Source organism: Lepidochelys olivacea, assembly GCF_965140295.1.
Source record: "Lepidochelys olivacea isolate rLepOli2 genome assembly, chromosome: 11".
Lineage (NCBI taxonomy): Eukaryota > Metazoa > Chordata > Testudines > Cheloniidae > Lepidochelys > Lepidochelys olivacea.
Window position 1 is genome coordinate 37,665,440 of NC_140421.1, and position 22,916 is coordinate 37,688,355.

Here is a 22,916-nt window from a genome sequence, read left to right on the forward strand (position 1 = left end):
CGTCCCTATGAGGACAAGCAAAAATGTGTTTCAGGATCTGGATTTCATGTATTTTGCATGTAAGTGTATTGTATTACTTATATAATAAATAAAATGTGATTTCATGGCGAGAAGCACATAAAGAATAGCTATATCTTGAATAAATAGCTAAAATACAGTGGGATCTCCAAGTTGCTTTAAGATGTATGTTTAACACTCTAAGATAATTGTTGTCAGTTGGCTATGTTAGGTCTAACTATTACAACTGTAATAACCTTAACAATGGGAACATATTCTTTTATCTAAAATAATAGATTTACATTTATAGATGTCATTTACTATTTTATACATATGTTTGTAAAACAAATCTTTTGAGATGTTGGCATATGACAATTAAGGATAGCTATGATCTGGGTATTTAGATATTGGAAGTTAGAATGATTTAAGATTTATAACTGGATTGCTTAAGTCACAAATATAAAGTGAAGGAAAGGTGAGTGAAGTAATATTGGACCAACTTCTGTTGGTGAAAAAAACAAGCTTTCATACTACATAGAGCTCTTCTTCAAGCCACCATGTCTCTAATATTCCTGGGACCAACTCAGTGCAAACAAAAAAAAAGAGTAATTATTCATTACTTTAAAATCACACAATAGGAACACACAATTTATTTTGCAAGGTTTAATGGAAAAATATTTTCTTTGCAAGTATTGCATTTGCTAAGTGACAAAGTATACATACAATATATGTGTTTGAAACCATCCCCAAGCATGAGACAATCGAAACATTATAATGGGTTTCGGCATGCAAATTTTAATATAAAATCAATAACTTTTCCAAGTATTGCTTAATACTTTTCAGAGGGCCAATGTGATTTAGTTAGGATAAAAATATCAGTGCTTAAATAGCACATGTGTAATACTTTGTGCATCATAATTATTATAACTTTTTGAAACACTGTTTCAACATCATTGATATCAAATATTGAAACTAATCCCTTTTTCACTGTGGCATATCTGGGTTTATATTTTTCCTTAGTCTTACATATTAAGTAGCTGTTTTCTTCTAACAGTTTATTTACATCATTCTAAGGTGAAGAGCTGTTCATATTAGTCAGGACTTGCTATTTCAGTTAGATCATAGCCCCTAATCGTGCTGCATTGAGTAACAGACTCCACAGGGGCATTCAAAACTGACATGCACACATGCAGGTGCTTTACTACATCAAGTATTTAAAGAGCATTACCATGGCTGTCTGTGTGTAAAAATAGACATGCTGATAGTTAAGATGTATGTTCAGATATAATTTATATAGACTAGGAGGGTATTTATTAATAGTATTGCGCTGTGATTTAAGACTGAACAATCTGCAGGGGAACAGAACTTAATTGTGACTGTATTGCTTTTCTTTTTTGTTTTTTCCTTTCCTCATGAGAGCATTCACGTTGTACTCTGAAGTTTAATTAAATTGTAATTTGTCTTCTTCTAGACCCGAAGCAAATAATTTCTCAGCAGAATTCCAGAGTAAATAATTGCATTTTGTCCTTATAAACCTAATCCAGGAATTTATTTTTAATACTTACTTAACTCCTTCAATGCCCTCAGGATGTACTGAATGCCTCTACACTGGGACCAAAATTTTACAAACTTGGTTGCTTACATCAACGGGATGCTCAGCACCTATAAAAATCAGGTCACTTATTCAGCTGTTTAAACATGGGCTGGGGAACCTAACGTTAGGCATCTAGATCCGAATGTTTTAGCCTATATGTTTTCATATTTCTTCCAAATCAGTGGTGCCATTTAACCCATCTGTATATAACATCTGACACGGAAATGGTTAATAACTTATGCAATTTGCTTTCCTAATAACCTCTTCACAGCCAATTAAATTAAATGTAAACTGAGACTCTATACGAATATGCCTCTGAAAAAGCTAAGACTGGCCAGTGAATTAGATTGAATAACTTCCAGGAATTTTGGAGGAAACAAAAATAAGATGACAAAGAAAAATATTGCTTTATTTCAGTACCTAGTGGGATTGGCATTAGAGTAAGGATTACTTGTGTGACTAAGAATATGCAGCCTGAGGCAGTGAAGTAGTCTGACTGTCGGAGGTCACATGCTTTGAGTCTGGTAATGTCAGTAACTGCACTCCACTAAATACAGTATTGAAAAAACATTTAATTTTGTTCTTATCTTTACATTTGGAATAGAACAGTGGTACTCAAACTTTTTTTCATGTACTGACCCCTAAAAAATTTCAAATGGATATGTGGACCCCAAGGGGTCCACGGACCACAAGTTGAAAACCACTTGAATCGAACAACCAAATATTACTGCAGGGCTTTCACAGCATCACCTTCATACAGGCCGTTCTTTATCCCTACAGAAATAACTGCTCCCCCACCCCACCCCCACAGTTTTTTTTTCATTTTGTTTTTCACAGCTTTTAAAAATAGAAGTGTTCGGAGAAAAGGAAATAATTAAATCTTGAAATAAAAGGGGAGACTTATTTTTTAACTCTGGTATGCACTATCTGTTTATCTTCCATGTTACACAAGCTCTTCTCTTACAATGTCTTGTCACTGGATAGATACAATTTTCACTGAAATGTTTTTAGAAGTAGCTTAAAGGACTCATGGTGTCAAGTTTTTTGCTAATTTTATGCAGGAAATATTGCAGTTGCCTGTTAAATCACAAGCTCAGGTATGTCAAATTGCTCAAACATTAAAAAAAATTACAAATTGCTCAAGGTGAAAATGTGACCTACAATAAAAATAATCCTTAAAGGGGCTATTTTTGGAGATTGCTGTGCTAGTCACAGACAGGGTGGCATCACCATGATAGGATTATGCACATGCTCAGGCTGTCTGTGAGGACTGATCTAAAGTTGGTGGTTACATGTTTAAGAAGGATAAACAGCATGGGAGTCCTAGCTTTAAATACAGATGTTGTAATTGGAGATAGACCGAACTGATTCAGGAAAGTTCAGTTGCCTCCAAATGGAGGGGATCATCCTGTTTTACATGTCACTGTATTGTTGAGACTGCTTTTTAAACCTAATGTACACAAATCCAACAAGACAAAACGGGGTGGGACAGAAAGTGGGAAAATGAGTTTGATTCTGGGAGTTGTAGAGCACCAGCAATTCCTGTTGACTGCAGGTGCACTTGTGAGTGCTCAGCCCGTCATCAGTAAGCCTCTAGGGCAATGGCTACAGTGCCTCTGGTAATGAGCCTCCCAGGCTGGGTCCACAGACTTGTGGGGGAAGAGCTCGTGTTTAGAGCCCTACCAAATTCATGGCCATGAAATACGCGTCATGCACCATGAAATCTGCTCTTTCCCCTTTCCACCCCAACATGAAATCTGGTCTTTTTTGTGATTTTTTTCCCTAGTCTAAACAGTTTTCACGGAGGAGACCAGCGTTTCTTAAATTGGGGGTCTTGACCCAAAAGGAACTTGCACGGGGGTCACAATGTTATTTTAGGTGGGCCATGATATTGCCCCCTGTCAAGGTTCCTCCCCCACTCTGAACTCTAGGGTACAGATGTGGGGACCTGCTTGAAAAACCTCCTAAGCTTATCTTTACCAGCTTAGGTCAGAACTTCCCCAAGGTACAAAATATTCCACCCATTGTCTTTGGATTGGCCGCTACCACCACCAAACTAATACTGGTTACTGGGGAAGAGCTGTTTGGACGCGTCTTTCCCCCCAAAATACTTCCCAAAACCTTGCACCCCACTTCCTGGACAAGGTTTGGTAAAAAGCCTCACCAATTTGCCTAGGTGACTACAGACCCAGACCCTTGGATCTTAAGAACAATGAACAATCCTCCCAACACTTGCACCCCCCCTTTCCTGGGAAATGTTGGATAAAAAAGCCTCACCAATTTGCATAGGTGATAACAGACCCAAACCCTTGGATCTGAGAACAATGAAAAAGCATTCAGTTTTCTTACAAGAAGACTTTTAATAAAAATAGAAGTAAATAGAAATAAAGAAATCCCCCCTGTAAAATCAGGATGGTAGATATCTTACAGAGTAATTAGATTCAGAAACATAGAGAACCCCTCTAGGCAAAACCTTAAGTTACAGAAAAGATACACACACAGAAATAGTTATTCTATTCAGCACAATTCTTTTCTCAGCCATTTAAAGAAATCATAATCTAACACATACCTAGCTAGATTACTTACTAAAAGTTCTAAGACTCCATTCCTGGTCTATCCCCGGCAGAAACCAGCATATAGACAGACACACAGACCCTTTGTTTCTCTCCCTCCTCCCAGCTTTTGAAAGTATCTTGTCTCCTCATCGGTCATTTTGGTCAGGTGCCAGCAAGGTTACCTTTAGCTTCTTAACCCTTTACAGGTGAGAGGAGCTTTCCCCTGGCCAGGAGGGATTTCAAAGGGGTTTACCCTTCCCTTTATATTTATGACACCCCCTTTACTTCTGCACTGTCTTCAGAGCTGGGTGGTCAGAGAGCAGTGGATGTTGGCTTTATTGAAGCAGGAGGCGGAGCTGATGGCAGCAACAGAAAAATGGCCTACCACAAGGGAATGTACTCTTGCCAATATTCTTCAACATCTACACGAATGATCAACTGATCCATCTCAGCTCAAGAAGTTTGGTCTATGTTGACGATCCATGCATTGCTGCCCAAGCCAAGGATCTCATCCAGATCGAAGTTACACGAACATCGATGCTGTCTGGGCTCTCAGTCTGTTACATAAAGAACCAGTTGTTCCCTAACCCAGCCGAAACACAAGTGAGTCTCTTCCATCTTCAGAATTGTGAGGCCAATAGACAACATAATTTGGAATGGGGTATCACTTGCCCACTGCTGTAATCCTGTCTGCCTTGGAGTAATGCTAACCACACGCTTTCCTTCAGAGCACACGTGGAGAAGACAAGAGGCAAACGTACCACCCAGAACACCATGGTTAGGAAGCCTGCAAATTCAAAATGGAAAACCATCCCAGCAATACTAAGAGCCTCCACACGAGCACTTTGATGGCCGAATATGCATGTCTGATGTGAGAAAGTTTGGCTGATGCAAAGAAGCTGGACCCTGTGCTGAGTAACAGCTGCCACTACATTAGAGGATGTCTGAAACCAACAAACATGAACAGCCTTTATGTCCTTCCTGGAATGGATCCACTGGATATCAGGAGAGTGGTCTCAAGAAAAGTGGAATAATTATGACTAGGGCTCCATATCTATCATGGAGGTCGCAGAAGTCACGGATTCCATGACTTTCTGTGACCTCCGTGACTTCTGCAGGCCAGCTCTTGAGCCAGCTGCTCAGGTGGCCCCCCAGGACAGCCACACCAGCGACTGCTGGAGTGGCCCGGGGAAAGCCATTCCAGCTGCTGTTCCGGCAGAGGTCCCTGGCCATCTGGAGCAGCCCCTGCTCTGGCAGCCCGGGGCAGCTGGTGTCACTGGCCCCGGGTGCCCCCACAACAGCAGCAGCCCCAGAGTGGCCCCCTCTCTCCAAGATTTAATCACAGGTGTTTTTAATATAAGTCATGGACAGGTCTCGGGCCATGAATTTTTTTTTTTTTTTTTGCCCATGACCTGTCCATGACTTTTACTAAAAATACCTATAACTAAATCGTAGCCTTAATTATGACAGGGTGAAGATACCACACATCTGCTACATGGCCACACAGTGGAAGTTGGCCACCTGAAATTGCGGAAAAGCGTCCTAACTGCAACAGAACCGCTTAAAAAAATCACCAATCAGACATGCCAGACCTGTGGAAAAAACACAGTAATTGGGCTTGTTTTTGGCTTAATTGGCATGTGAGTTGCTTGTTGGCTAGTTTTTGGCTTACAGCTTGTTGCTTGTAGCTTCTTTTTTTTTTTGACTGGCTCCTGGCAAGCAGGGGCAAAAGCAGGAGAGAATCGGGGTGCACAGGAGGCCCACCGCAGTCCCAGACTGCACGCCGGGGAGGAATCTAGTCACATAGCGTTTTGGGGTTCTTAGGGATTGGCTTGTTTTGAAATGCGATTAGCTTGATTTTTGGCTTACTGTGAAAGTCAGAGTGCTTATTTACCTCATGAAAGTTGGCAACTGTGTCACCAATGGCTACATGACTGTAAATGTGATGCACAAGGCTCAAAATACTTGTCAAGGACATCAAAATGCACACTGACATTGCCAAATGCCTTCCCACAGGTGCAGAACAGGATTGGTCCAGCTGGAGATGTTTAAACTCCCTTCCAACAAGAGTTAGCAGATCAAAAGTCAATATGCAGAAGTGGGGCTATTGCAGTAACCAGATACATGTGACTGTGGTGAAACACAAATGATGGAAAATCTGTCGGTCTGCTGGCTCGTATAGGAGCCATGAACCATGGAAGATCTTGCCAGGGCTACGGACTTGGCCAGATCATGTGCCCAACACTGGGAAAACCTATGATTCTGGTGGAAGGAACAAGAGGAGAAGAAGACGAAGAAGAAGGAACAGGAGCTATCAAGAAAACACCAAATATCGTAAGAGTTGGCAGCATTGCTTGCCACCCACTGCGTTGCCTGAGACACAATTGTAGTGCATTATAACTATCATAAGAATTACAAGTTTACTGAGTCCATAGCACCAATAGCTGATGACTGTAGTAATCACTACAGCTCCATGCTGTTAAGATCACTGGCTGAGAACACATTGCTGGACAAGCCACCAGCTCACAAAGGAATTAGGGACCTAAGATGAAAATATATGTCCAGTGGCCTCAACTTAGAGTCATCTTCAGTGCTCAGAGAAAGCTATGTGGCTTTGAGCAATCACTCATCACCTCTGCCATCTCTTCATCATCTATATAACAGAGAAGAGCACTCTCTTACCTCACAAAAGTTGTAAGGATTTAACTCATTAAATAAAGGGGCTGAGGCTGTTGTGCTGGTGGCTGAAGATGTAGTAGCATAACATGATACAATTCCACTTCTGGAGTCCAGCGGATAATCGACAATCCCATTGGGAAGCTGTGAACCAGCAAAGTAGAGTCTGAGGAGGTGTTCCACAAAACTCCATTGGCAAGGATTTTACTTTATTTTGAGGCCTACAAGGCTCAAGTGTTGTATGATTTGTCTCCAGGCAGAAAACACTCTTTACGGTTGGGAAAATTTGGTTTTCATCCACAAATACTGCTTTTCAGTGCTCTGCAATAATGGAACCATTTCTGGCGGAAAGCAGAACTGGCCAAAGGCCCAAAATGTGCTTGTTTTGCTTTTCATGCAAACAATTTTGCAGTTTTAATTTTCACCTGCTCATGTGGTGTCTTTCTGAGGCTTTTGGCAGTGCACTTGATTGCATTGTGGGAGGCGCACAGGTTCCAAGCTTGTTTTCTATTTTTATTCTGTCATGGGAATTTTATTCCCAATCTTTCTGACTCCTGCTGTTATAATTACTTGAGTCACCTCTTTGAAACTTGGTTTCCCCTATTTTTAAATCTGCTAAATACAAACACAGAAACAAGTGTCATGTATGCATTGATATGTAAAAGAGCACAGTAATATGCTCTGTAATTCCCACAGTAGTCAGAATAAATGTTCAAAGATCATCACATTTGCAGGCCTACATATGTGCTGTGTTTGTATACTGTAAACATGTCGGGCTGGAATGTAAGGATGACCTGGCTGCAGGTTTCTTGGTCTTTCAGTATCTGATAATACTGCTCTGTCTACAGCACATGTGTTTTTGCTGTTCTCCCAGGAGGCAGTCGGGGCACCCTTATGAGGTCAGGGTCTAGGTACCTCTTTTCAACTCTGCCCCACTAACTGGAACTCGTTTTACCAAGGTTGCATGATAAGATTTGAAAAGCTGAATGTAAAAAGACTCCTTTTTAAGTCTATTTGCACAAAATGTGATTATGAGTGTACATACGTGTAAGGAGATGATGGTAGACCTGAGAAGAAGGATGGTCCAGTAGTTAGGGCATTTGCCTGGGAGTTGGGAGACATGGGCTGAGTTCACTGATCTGCCACAGGCTGCTGTGTGACTGTAGGGAAGTCACTCAAGGTATGTCTATATGCATTTACTGGGCATGATTACGGCTCGCATAGAAATACCCAAGCTAGCTTTAATCTAGTTAGCTCAGATACTAGAGCAACGAAGCCATGGTAGCATGAGCTTCAGCATGGACTAGCAACCTGTGTAATTACCCATGGTTCGGGGCTGACTTGTATGGCTTGTGATACCACAGCTTCATTGCTCCACTAGTTATCTTGCTAGATTAAAGCTAGCCTGGGTATGTCTGCATGAACTGTAATCAAACCCCATGTAGATATAACTTCAGTCTCTGTGCCTCAATTCCTCAGCTGTAGAAATGGGGATAGTAGTACTTCCCTACCTGACAGGGGTGTTATGAGGATAAATACATTAAGAAATCGTGAGGTGCTCATATAATATGGTAAAGGGAGCCATATAAGTACCCTAAGTTATAATCATTTCATGGACTGTGTCATTCCGACAGTTCTGAGATCAACAGAAATGAATAGGCAGCTTTGCTTAAAAATTGATGGAATGATACATCACCTAATTTCATCCATCCCAAAGTACATGGAAAGCTCTTATGTATTGTTATTTGTACTTCCAGAGATTTATGCAAGGCTGTCTTCTCCCTTAAACCCTTAGAAGGTGTCAGGGTTCCCTTCCTCTAGGGTACAGATGTGGGGACCCACATGAAAGACCCTCTAAGCTTAATTCTACCAGTTTAGGTTAAAAACTTCCCCAAGGCACAAATTCTTCCTTGTCCTTGGATGGTATCGCTGCCACCACCAAGTGAGTTAGACAAAGATTCAGGAAAAGGACCACTTGGAGTTCCCGTTTCCCCAAAATATCCCCCACCCCCACACCCAAGCCCCTTCACCCCCTTTCCTGGGAAGGCTTGAGAATAATATACCAACCAAATAGGTAACCAAGGTGAGCACAGACCAGACTCTTAGGTTTTTAGGACACTAAAAACCAATCAGATTCTTAAAAACAGAACTTTATTATAAAGAAAAAAGTAAAAGAAGCACCTCTGTAAAATCAGGATGGAAGGTAATTTTACAGGGTAATAAGATTTAAAACACAAAGGATTCCCTGCTAGGCAAAACTTTGAAGTTACAAAAAAGCAGGAATAAACCTTCCTCTTATCATAGGGAAAATTCACAAGATAAAACAAAAGATAATCTTTTTAAGATAAGCATTTCCTTCCTATTACTTACAATTTGTATTCTTAGATGCTTAGTTCAGGTAAGGTTTTAGGAGATGTGTTTTTCCTGCCCTAGCCTCTCTTTGTTCCAGAGAGAAGAACAAAAGACCACACAACAAAACCTCCCCCCACAGATTTGAAAGGATCTTCTTCCCTTATTGGTCCTTTTGGTCAGGTGCCAATCAGGTTATTTGAGCTTCTTAACCCACTACAGGTAAAGGAGGGATTTTATGCTACCCTTAGCTGTATGTTTATGACAGAAGGTGAAATAGCTGAGAAAATGTTCTGATACAACAAAGTTGAACGGCAAAGCATGCTCACAATGAGTAAGACAGGATGTGAGCAATGTGAGAGTATATGACTGGAATAGTAAGCTTTAATAGCTAGCGGAATGCACAGGGTCCCTTCTTTGGTTGAATCTTTGGTTGAATACTTCAATCTGTCCACTCTCTATTTGTAATGTGAGTGCTTCAACCAGTATAAATCCTTGCCCTGTAGTTCCTCTGTCTGATTATATTGCTCTTGCAGAGTTAACTTACGAGAGTGAAAGAAAAGGAGGAAATTATAACACCAACTTTAAGAAAACTAGATCAACCCTAGATAAAGTCAACTGATCATTACAGGAGAGAATAATCTGTGTACTCTGCTCCTAATTTCAATTAATTGTTATGATTATCACTTCTCTTAGCTATGTAAGGGTGCAGTATGTTTCAGATGAAGAGGTATTTTGGTCAAACTAGTGATGATAAGGATAAGAAGTACTAAAATCATTTTTAGCACCTGCTTGACTTACCAGCATCATATTCAACATACTCAGTTTCTTTCGGTGAAGATTATAAGCATATTGGTTATGCATTAATGATGAAGACTGTAAACATTTACAGTACCACCTTTTCACATCCTTGAGATATAGTAACTGAAACCTTAAACAAGTCCATTTTAGTTCAAATCAATGAAAACAAAGATTTGTACCGTTTCAGACAGCGTATTGTTATGGGAATCTGTTCTAAAGGCTTTTATGCCACTGTAAACTTTTCTGAGGTTAATTTATGTATATGTTTATATTTTTCTGAGGAACAAACGTTTCTTGTACTCTACTTAACTTTTCTAAGTAAATTCAGCAGAGACCTGGAAAAGGGAAAGACGTTTGGTCAAGTCAGTTACCTCGCCATCTTTGAGAAGTTCAAAAGAAATACAAGGGAATTTTAAAAACACAACTTGTTGTCTCTGGCCACTGAGCATCACTTTGGACCCAAATTTCTCTCATCTGAAAGCTGTTTCTGTAACCTCAGACAATGTATTTCTTAAAGTAAGGCAGATGTACATATACCCACTCTTACATTATCCAAGGAAAAGGAGACATGGAGGGACTCAGACATGGAGGGACTGATATTATTTGCAGTACAAGTAGGGGGATTAGTAGCTAGATTCCAGTGACTTTTACTAAAAAAAGATATATATATATATTCTTGGGCCTTTACAATTCCCCCTTTCCTGAAGGAATTGAGTGCCCTATTTACAGGGACTCAACATTATTCAATCACATTTTCCAGTGCAGTGCAGAAAAACCCTAGTAGAACAAGTGAAATATCCAGGCACTGAGATTGTATTAGATCTGAACTGTCAAATATAGGTGCTCACATCATATTTTCTTCATCTTTATCTACAAGAAAGAAAACTGTCATGAAGATGCCTTTATAAGGCATCTTGTCAGACACATGCAATTCCTTTAATGACTTGATGGGAACGGGAAAAACATCAACAAAAGTATTTTTGGTGCTAATATGCTTATGCTGCTTTTTCCAAGGAGCTCCAAACTCCTGCTTCAACATTCTCTGTTACTGAGTTACGTATATGCGGGCAATGGAGCTTCATATGCCAACTCAAGTGAAGTACGTTTGGGGCTAAATCCCACCCTCAGCACATCCCTATGAATGACTTATGAATCTCTGAGCATAGGTGGGAGGTAGTTAACATGAGCTACCATGTTAAGAGCGGTATCCACACATAATTATAACCAATGCAAGGCCAAACTTCCTGAAAATTACTCAACTTCAACTCAACTCAGTTACTCAACAAATTGCTCAACTTCCCATTTTTTAATTTCTCACATAAAATTGGTGTTCATGTAACTCAGCTATTCAGTGAGGGTTAGATGGAAAATCTGGAAGGAAGATTTAAAACATGCAGAAGTAGAACAAATGAGGAAGATTACTAGGTCCTGCATTTTGAAAAAAAACCAGATGCTGTCACTTGAGTGATAGCGGACAACCCATGCAGAAACTGAGACAGTCAGCATTATGTGAGCAATAAACTCACACTACAACCATATTGTTATGGCTAACACATGACAATATACTACTTTGCTCATATATTAGATTAATGTTTGTACAGCGCTTTGAAATTGTAGAGTGCTATATATGTGGTATTACTTTTGCTTGCCTGTTGTGCATTCATGTCTGCTTTATTTGCAGGAGTACACATTCAAACACTAGCGCAAAACAGAATAATTGGTTTTGCTTAAGAACATATGGCCCAATTCTTAAGTTATTATTGAGGTAAAACTTCCAATGACTTCAATGGGAATTTTGCCTGAGTCAGAACTTAACATTATCTGTCTTGTCAGTTCCTAAGAGTGAATGATGTAGGAATAGTGGCAGAACTTTCTAAGTGAAGGGTCTTTTTAAGACTCCACCCCTAAAGAGGTCCCACCAGGCCCTGGCTTTTCTGGTCTTCAGGGCACAATATAAAGTATATTTATTTTGTTTACATTTTTGGTTTAACTTTCTTGGCCCTGGATTACACATTCCGGTTTCAGGTGCATTCCTTGCCACAGTAGTAGCAGTAGCTTTTAGGTTACCTTTGAGGTTGGCTTTCTGTATTTGTATGCATTTAAAAAAAAATGGTGACCATGCCTCACTGCCAGTGAGATAACATAGGGCTTAATAATCATAATAAAAATAACCACCATGTCCAGCAGATGTTTTTGCTTTTGTGGACTGAAACAATGCTTTAATTTTAGAAGGAAGGCCTTTTGTGTAAATGTGTATGTCAAGTGTGTTTCTTGTACTATATTCTGATAAATAGTAAAAAGACTAGCAGAAAGGAATCCCTCTCTCTCCTTAATAACTGAAGAAGTGTGTCGGTAACTTTCAATTAATAAAAGGAAATCCTAGGAAATGTAATTGAAAATGAAATGTCCTTTTTGTCCATTTACACTGAATCTTGCTCTGATAGGTATACAAAAGTCTCCCCCTGCTGGTGTGTTCCCCAAGAATTCACTCAGAAGGAGGACATGTTTCCTATTGTGTGCCATACAAAAATAAGCTCTTCACATATACACATTTCTTCTCTATATAACATAACATCGCTTCTCCTGCAACAATGAAAGAAATAGATTGCATTCATATACCTTTTGAAAAGCTAGAGACAAATCCTTTGTTACAAGGGAGACTTCTTGTCCTACTCAAATCTGCAGATTAATTGCATTTGAAGGACTAGGTTCTTTCTTGGAGTCATATGCCCTAACGCTATTTTCGTCTTTTGCAGAATATGAAAATGTGAAATATTTTCCTTTACAGTGAGCATCTCCAAAGCAACTGTACATGTCACAGAGTTTGTTTGTTTAGGGTTCTGTCATACTATCAGGTAAATGGGGTGACAAATAGGGAAATGACCGTGACTATAGAGCACTAATTTGTGGATTATCTCCATGATTGGCATTTGGGTTTTAGTGTTCCAAGATCATTTAGAAAAAACAAAACCATTATTACAGTCAGACAGTAAAAAAATCCCATAAACAGCACATCAAATGATTTTATTAAATATAAATAATTGCAGGAAGTGAAATGAGAGTATTAAGTGGCAAAGCAAAGTTCTCTACAAGTCCTTTATCCTCTTGTCTTGCTCTAGAAAGTATCGTACATGCTCCATGTTCATATACGAAGGTCTTCACCTTCCCAGATTTTCCTTGAACTGCACCGACAGCCAGATAAAAGTAAACAAAGCCATATGCTCTCTCTCTCTCTCTCTACTGGAAGCCCATTTCTGCAGCTGTTTTGCTGCTGCTGTGGCTGGATTTCCTAACTTTCATTATGAGTGCAAATCTCTCTTCAATTAATCATATTATCTGTCTCTGACTTGACATTCAGTACCTGAGCTGCATTGTAAAAGCAAAACTTTGTTCCACAGCAACTTTCAGTTTTATTTGCCATTTACAGGAATATTCTGCCTTCATTAAGGTATTGTGTCATAACCAAATCTAGAATCTATGTCTAGTTTTCAAATGGTGGTTTTATATTTAAAAACAAAAAGAAAAATTAAGTAGATTTATTTTGTTGGAGAATGTTGACTTGATTCACTAAGCTCCTTTAACCATTTATTTCACCTAAATTTACTTTGGATATTTCACAAGCTTAGAGGCTACTCTTCTTCAATATTTTTGCTTAAAAATTATCTTAAAAAACTCAATGGAAAATTCTGCCCTAATAGTCACACATGCAGTTCCCACTAATCTATAGTAATATATCTGATAGTAAAATTTGACCCTCATGGGGTTTTGAAATTTCAGAACATGAGCAGAAATCTGCATGGGATAATTTAACCATAGTTTCTAAACTAGTTAAAATTTTGGATTTTGATGTGCTGGCTTGCACAAAGGCACTGCCAGTTGCAGCTAGCATGTTAAGACTCCTATTTATTATTAAAACGAGTCTCTTACTATTAATTTGTACAGACTCTCAAAAAGCAGTTTTTGTATAATGGAAAATGTGGAATTAGAAATAATAAAAGAGATAGATGTACTGGTACTTGCTCTTGAATTAAATTAATTGTTCTCTACATTTCACCTGCCAATATGCCATGATAGTTTCTAGCGTAGGATTGCAATGATTTTACACTGAGAAAAATATTACTACTTTACAAGTGCCAGAGAAATGAACCATTCTGCTTATTTTATGCAGTCAGGCTGCAGTATGTTCACAGAAGCAATAGCAAAGCAGCACTGTGTGCTATCAAGCACTATTCTCTACCTCCTGGAATTTTGCTTTGAACATGAGATCTTCCCTGGTGATATACTACAGGAAGAAATCAGAGTCAGTAAGGTACTGCAGGTACAAATTCCTAATAAAGTTGAAGAGAAGCTGTAAAACCTTTGTCTATATCCAACCATTTTAAATACTAAGAGGTGCATACTGACTATACAGAAAGTAGAAACTTCCAACAGGCGCAAGTCCTTATTGTTTTTAGCTTTTAGTTTTGATCAGTGCGGTTTCATCACACAAATGACTCACTGCTCGCTTATCTACAGTGTGATCCACACTGGCTTTGTCTTCACTACTAAAAAAAGGAGCATTCTTTATCTTAGTGTAACTAACAAGCGTGAGCTACCCCAAGGTAAAAGTGCAGTGAAGACAAGGCACTTTAGTTTTACTGCAAGGGAAACTAGGTGAGGTCAACCCAGGTGGAGGTGTACATATACTGCTGACTTTGCCTTGTTTACCTCATGGTAAAATGAAAGTGCCTTGTCTTTACTGTATTTTTACCTCGGGATAGCTTAGGCATGTTAAAAGAAAAGGAGTACTAGTGACACCTTAGAGACTAACCAATTTATTTGAGCATAAGATGAAGTGAGCTGTAGCTCACGAAAGCTTATGCTCAAATAAATTGGTTAGTCTCTAAGGTGTCACTAGTACTCCTTTTCTTTTTGCAAATACAGACTAACACGGCTGCTACTCTGAAATGAGGCATGTTAGTTACCCCAAGGTAAAAAACCCACCTTTTTTAACCAGTGAAGATGAGGCCACTGATGACATCATCTTGAAGAATCAGTTACTGTAGGGTGTTCTAATATATGAACATATCAAAGTGACTTTTTTGGTCAGCTGCAAAATTATTAAGGTGAAAATTTCAAAGTAAGCTGTCTTCTACTGAAGGGAATATATCTTCACCTAATGTAGAGCTTTAGATAATATGGACGAAATATCAAGTGAAGAGCTTGAAAGAGCTAATAAGTAGGCTATGATGAGACAATTCACATTTTTAATGGAAATGAGTCAACTTTGTGGGTGCAATGTAAACTGAGGAAGTAACAGCAATTTAGGTGTTGCATTTTGTACGCAGTTTTTCAGAGTAAAAGTAATAGTCTAAGTGAAAACTTCTACAATGCTCAGCTGCTGTACACTCACTTGGTTTTGCATTCATTATGAGTGAGGTTAAAGTAGTTAATTATCAGTGAGGTTTTAATACTCTAGTGCAGACAAAATAATTAACAGTAAATGAATAAACTGGAGACAAATTCTGCTCCGAATTACTCTCTTGCAACCCAATTGATTAGAATAGATTTTGCCCCATTACAACTTATGTATTGAGTTATAGTGGTTTTGCTTATAGTGTAAAAGGATATATATTCAAGCTTTCCGGTGACCATATATTTTTGCTAGTTTATCAAGAAAAATATACAATGTGTTTCGTTGAAAAGTCTTTATTTTAGTAGAGTTTTTAAAAAAGTGATATTGATTTCAATAAGAAACATCATTGTTTCCATTGAAATGCCTATTGATTTCACTGGGAGAAGGCTTGGGCACTTTGGGCCTGATTCAGAGTCGTAATTTACTATCTGCAATTAATACGTTATAATTTGGAATTGATGTAATATTGCCATAGATAGTGGATAACATTGTTAACTCTTGCAATCTGTTCTTGAAGACATTTTTTCTTTTCTTTCAGCCTTAAAAAGCAGGTACTGAATAATAAAAATAAACCTCCTAATATAAAATATTGTGTTTGCTTTTAGCTATTGCTAGTGGTCACAAGCCTGTAAGTGGATTTTCAGAAGAAAGCACTAACTGGACGGATAGTGTGGATTTCCAGGATTCTGTCTCATTGAAGGAAAGAATGGCTATGTATCAAGCAGCTGTGTCCAAAGTGGAGCGCAGCAGCTCCTCTGCTAATGTAAGATATTACCTTCTATTTAACATCATAATTGTCTTCATAATTTGCTATTTCTGTTTACACAGGGCCATATTCTGCTTGCTTATTCACAAAAGCGGTCACACCGTTTTGCCCACATTACCTTTATGTAGAACAAAATTTAAAACCTGAATTACCAACACCTACGCAGCAAAGTTACCAATTCATTTCAGGCTCTTACGAATAAGAATTTGCATAACACTGATCTTTTGATCATTTTAATTCACTGGCTGTACAGTTTTTCTTTTTGCTCTTGTATGCACTAAATCTATTAGGAATATTTAAATCAACATAGAAATGAGAGATTAGCAACATAGCCACTCTGCTAAACCAATTATGATCCTAGAAGAATACAGGTTTCTGTACTATTATCAATTTTTATAGTCAGCAAGTAATAAAATTGTATTCAAAACAATGCTTAACTCTGACTGCTCAGGCTATGGAATTTGAAATTACTGCAGCGTTAAACTGGACAATGATACAGAATCATAAAAAGTAGGACTGGAAGGGAGCTTGAGACGTCATCTAGTCCAGCCCTTTGCGCTGAGGTAGGACCGAGTATACCTAGCCTGTCCTTGACAGATGTTTGTCTAACCAGTTCTTAAAAACCTCCCATATAATGAAAAATGAAAGAGCATTGTTTTACAATAAGATTATCAAAACAACTAGTCATCTATTATATAAAAATAAAAAAAATCTGATGACTAATTTTGTTTTACTATTGTGCCTCTCTATTCAATAGGAATTTATTTTACAGAAATACTATAGAACTGAAATAACTAAGTAATAATTGTACCAAGGTCTCCTAAAACCATGAATGAAATGACAGTAGGCTTGAACTTGGTTACCACATTTAGGGAACACCCCTTTTCGGGTGACAGTGGAATAATTAAGGTACTCTAACAACTTCAAAACTAAAGGAGTGCAGCATCTGGGTTTGAATTGCACATGGAACTAAAGATTTATCTTAAGCACATGTTGACAATAGAAAACATACTCAGAAACAGTATTTTGATCATGTGGCTTTCTTTTAGATTATGTTAGAAAATGTAAGGGTAGTAAAAACACAGCATTCTTTAATGGACCAGAAAATAGGTACTTAGAATTTCTCATTTAAGAAAGAGATGAAGTTTGAAATTATTGTAAAAACAGAAATGTGAGAGATAAGTGTAGGAGTCCATTAATGAGTCTGGTCTCCTGTTGATTCCAGTGAGTTACTCTTTTTGGCATCAGTAGGAGTTTTCTGTTGGTATGAAGGTAAGGACAGACCATGAGTGACTGAAGGAACATTATTTCAACAAAGAAGAGCCACTATATTATTTTTTTACTCAATTAAAGACTGTAGAATACACCCCAGAGTTCTCTTCAGAATGTAAGGTAGGAGATTAAAAAGGAATAATCCTAAAAAGCCTAGATCCTGGACCAGTGAACAGGAGAACTAGTGCATACACACACTTCGATTTATATATATTTATAAAATGTAGTAAAATGCTGAACAGCAAAAAGAGAAACAACAGAGAATTGAAATGTGAGGCTGGTGGGAACTAAGGCACATGATGTTTGGTTTCAGTGGCCTGTTCCTTTATCATTAGTACCTCAGAAACCTTGCAGAAGGGCACAGACAGAAAGATGATCAAAATACTACTTAATAGAAGTGAATTGTTATACTTTGGGCTTGAGATTCTAAATGTTGCACTCTATTTGCATGATCCTTAAAAATATCTGGAAGGAGTTAACAGCTCTGATTATGTTTTTAAGTTTCCTAAATGATTTCCTCCTACTAAAAACCAGAGAAAATGGCAAACTACTTTTACCATTTTTATCTTCCCCAGGCTTCCTGAGAAGTTCACTTAAACACTTTACAGAGGTCTCACTGATGTAACAACCAGACCCAGAAAAGTATGCTAACATTAAAAGAGTTGATAAGACACAAATATTTGTGATTTATACAAAGCTCATGGAGTCCTAGAACAAATGCTTGTGGAGTGTCTAGATGAGCATTGAAAAAGGTGTGAGTTAACTCAAGTTAACTGGCAGTCATGTAACCCAAATTACAGTGGTGTCACAAACTAGTCTGGACATAAATTTGTCCTATTCTCTGCTGAGCTGTCATTTAGCAGCACTAATCTGTATATACAATGTCACACAATTATCTCAGCACCTTGGGAAATTGAGGGAGAACTTTGGATGAATGAATCCCATTGCTACAAAATAAGGCATACACTTATAATGGTGAGAAAATTAACCATTGGAATAATTTATGAAGGGTTATGGTGGGTTCTCCATCACTGACCATTTTTAAATCAAGCTTGGATGTTTTTTCTAAAAGATCTGCTTTAGGAATTATTTTGGGGAAGTTCTATGGCCTATGTTATATAGGAGGTCAGACTAGAGGATTACAGTGGTTCCTTCAGGCCTTGAAATTTATGGGGGAAAAATGTTTCCCCAAACTATAAAATACAATAGAAATGCCTGTAGCTATTATACAGTCTATCACAATAGCTGTTAAAATACCTCTGAGTATAGCTTAGAAAGAGCAAAGCTCAGATAAGATTTAGAGAAAAATAATACCTAGGAAAAAGGTAGTTATTACTTTCTGGATGCTTGAGAAGAAAATATTTTAGATCAACATGTAACAAACAGCGCCTGCTTGATTGCAGTAAGAAATGAGAAGTAAAACATACAGGAACCCTAGATTATGCATAATAGTAAAAAACACATCATTTATGAATTTTTAAGCAATGGGCTCTTTGAGTACAACATCCACTCACATTTTAATTTGAGAAACTGTCTTACTACTGGATTTGTTCTTTTCTGATATACAGTTAAGATAAACTCTTGCGTAATTTTCATAAAATGTCATGATAGTCTATCAGTAGTACCAGCTATAGAGTGACCCTATATAAATAAAAGAAAAGGAGTACTTGTGGCACCTTAGAGACTAACAAATTTATTTGAGCATAAGCTTTCATGAGCTACAGCTCACTTCATTGGACGCATGCAGTGGAAAATACAGTGGGGAGATTTTATATACACAGAGAACATGAAACAATGGGTGTTACCATACACACTCTCATTACAGTGTTTATGGTAACATACCATAACCCCTGGAGCCGGCCCTGGAGAGTGTGTCCAGATCCTAGAGAACACAGAAATAACTTTACACTCCTCTCTCTAAGATACTCCCATTACTGCAAAATGTATCTTACAGAGAAGCAAGAAAAAATTTCAAAATTTTGTATTAACTAGTTAAATGTAGAATCTACCAACAATGAGGTAGCAGAACTTGTAGAATATGCGGATGGAAGTTATCACTAAGTGGCCACACAAATTTTGGAAATCAATGGTTATTTAAGTAGTAAATACACAACACAAATTATTTTTATTCCCTAATGAAAAAAAATTATTTCCATGAACATCTGTTCTTACTGTATCAGGTAATTAACACTTATTTTATCTATTACACTAGGCTATAGAGGAATCAGAGACCTGTACAGTACCTGGTGGCTTAGCAAGCGTGAAGAAACAATTTGAGAAATGGGAGACTGCCTCTTCACAAAAGACCATTGATCAACACCAGTATGAGCACAAATCTGTACAGGTAATAATAACAGTATAAGAGCTATGACCCACTAGATAACTTTGAGGGGAAATACTGTTACTTGCCATGCTGAATGTGCTGATTAATTTCATGATCACTGACAGACAATGTTTTTGTAATGTAGGTACAGAGTGTAATTTTATCTTTGATATATGCTACTGTAATCATATACTCTTTAGGCAGATAAACCCTCAGTGTGGAAAAGAGATCTAGACTTATAGCTGATCTACAGGAAAACAGATAAGTATTGTAAAAACCTTGTCTTTGGGGTTGTAATTCATTTTAAAAGTATCTGCAAGTACTTTGCATATATTTTACTTGGAGCGTTGTGAAGCCATTTTCCTTGAGAAGGAGTTTGCTGTTTCTTTCATGTTTAAATTTAATCAGCTTCTCTAAACAGATCAAAAATTGCATGGAAGAACCCAGATGCTACATAAAACCACATTCCAAATGTTTTAGATAAAGGGTTTTTGCATTTTATTACTTCATCATCATATATCATGAAAAATGGTTGCAGAAGATAATGAGGTTGGAATATATGAAGACTTAGTGCAATGAATTTTATGACAAATCTATACTGTGCACTCTGAAAAATAGCAATGGATAGTGAATGGCAGTATTAACTGAGTTTGTTTGAGAGATATTCAAATAATGAAAGTATAAAACTTTGTACCACAAGATAAAGCTACAGCTTGAACGTAGTCATACTTAGTGTGTTAAATTAGGGTAACTTTACACAAGACCACTGTTTATCATTTTATTACTCATGAACATTAGAACCCACAGCATTTACACACAGTAAGACAAATTCTACCTTGGGGGTATGCTTGTACAGTTCCCATTGAAGTCAAAGGGAAACTTGTGTATTCAAAGGCAGAATCTGAAGATTAAATAAATGAAATATAAGTAAGAGTAAATGGTGGGTTATGTCTAAGTCTGGAGGTACATTTTAGTGGAAATCATGGATTTGCAAATGCAGAAATATGAAAAGGCATTTGCATTTTTTATGGGGAGAATGTGGTAAAATAAAGAATTTATGATCTCAGCTGTCTTTAAATTGAAATTGTGATTCTTTAAAAATTAATTAAAATATCTTATGGACACTATGATTATCTAGGTGTCTACTGATCCTTTTCTTCTTTGTAGTCTTCTTGTATAGCCTATTTAATGCTTTAAAATGCATTTGAATGTGTTTGCATAAGGTTTAGGGAGAACTATTAGTTTTTCTTCTCTTTGTGTTTCTGTGATGTCTGAAAGTGGCATCCTATGAAATGGTCTGTTGTTGCTGGTACATATATGAACCTGTCACCAACAACTAGACCTACCTAGATAACTCACTCATTCTCTCCCTCTCACAGTGTCACATTTACTCTCCCTTCCCACACAGACACACTTATTGACACACCCAGGATGGGTTTACATGACAGACCACAGTTTTATTAATTATTCCTTGGGGAAGAGCACCACACTGCCTGCCCTCCGCTCTCACATGCCAAGCATTTGACTGGTTCCAGTCCAGGTTACAGAGATTTAACCATAAACCAAACAGTAATTTGGGGTAGGGCCTCCCTGAGCTACCCCACAGACTCAGCTCAGTTGTGAAACCTCTTCCCTTCCCCGAGTAAGTGGGGGTGGAGTAACAAAGGCCACAAGGCTGGGATGGTGGGAGAACCTCAGTCCACAAAGATTTCAGGCTCCTCCCACCATAAGCACATAGTCCAACTACACAGTGCCAGGATTCATTCACTTCTGGGAGCTGGCCCTTTTAGCCTTTACCTGCACTGGACACCAATTGCAAGCTGCAACAAGTTGGTAATCTTAGCAAAAAGATACATTCATTAATATAAACCTCAAATCCTATTTATTTCTAACCCAAATATGCCTCTGGGAGTCTGCAAGAAAGGCAAAAAACCCTACAAGACCACAAGCCAATGGGAAAAAAATCCTTCCTGATTCCTGTAAACAGGTGATCAGTCAGACCCGTGGCATCAGAAGCGGCACAGTTCCTAATCTAAGCATTCAGAGTGGGGAGAATGGGGCAGCTAGCCAGAGAGTGACATTCTTTTGAAAAGTCTGGGGTTAGCTTAAATAGGCTGTTTTCATCCCCCTTTGCCCTATCAATAGCTAAGGAGAGAACAGACGGGGGACAGGCTTGAGAGGCAGCCCCCTTCCCTGCCACACATATTTTTGCTGCTTATTCCCTGCTGTCCTATGAAAGGACCTCCTTCCGATAGAGGTGGCTAGAGGGTATGTTCTCACTAACATTTCTTTGTATTTCCTCTGAGGTCTAATTTTTTTAAAGTCATAGTCATTTCTCCCCTTGGAATAATCCAGTCTGTGACTTTTGTGCGTTTTGTGACTAATACAACTTTTCTTCATATCCAAATGCAATATCAGAATTTGGACTTTCCATATCAGTAAGAGCCACTCCTGCATGTGACTAACTCCAGGTGTGGAATTGGGACCCATTTCTTTTGCAATAGCAGCGGTAGAAAATATGGGCCTGATTCAATATTCTGTTACAGTAGTTTCACACCATTAATTTCAACAAAAGTACACTGTTGGAAATTGGTGTAGTGGAGAGGGGAATCAGACCTACATTAACTTTTTGTTGACATAAAGGGGCAAATCGCTGATTGATGTAAATTGATGTAGTTTCCAGTCAATGAAATATGCCAGTTTACACCAGGTGACATTCTGGCCCAATAATAACTAATATTAGCTAGTCAGGTTTAACGAGACGTAAAAAAAGAGCAATATTAGATATCTGACAATATTTAAATACAGTTAGCAATAATTATAGTAACAATTAGCTTTCATTTCTAATATATTGACATAGATGTTTCTAGGTGAGTTACATCACCATTTTAAGATCAGATTGTCTCAGCAAGTTTTGAAAAATAGAATAACTTTGAATGTGGAGTTACCTTCCAATGACCAATCATTAGACTACTTTCCAAACTTAATACTGCTGTTGAAAAACACAGATTGAAAAGCAACAGAGGAATGCAAAGAGATACACTACTTAACCTTTAGGAAGGCACCAAATCTATTTTATTATAGGGGAGCTCGTAGTTACACCTATATTTCAATTGCTTAACACTTCCCATTACAGATACTTGCAACTTTTTTTAGGTGCTCCAGCATTTCTAATGTTTGTAGCAGGG

At 38.1% G+C, this 22,916-nt stretch overlaps 1 protein-coding gene across 1 annotated transcript in view; it reads left to right on the forward strand.

Annotated features, from left to right (window-relative positions):
• Nucleotides 1–22,916, forward strand: part of XIRP2 (xin actin binding repeat containing 2) — a 157,422-nt gene that overhangs the window by 103,672 nt on the left and 30,834 nt on the right. The window contains exons 3-4 of the mRNA XM_084642741.1: nt 15,973–16,130; nt 19,618–19,749. Of these exons, the coding sequence (XP_084498867.1) occupies nt 15,973–16,130; nt 19,618–19,749 (290 nt within the window). The remainder of the gene's footprint in view (nt 1–15,972; nt 16,131–19,617; nt 19,750–22,916) is intronic.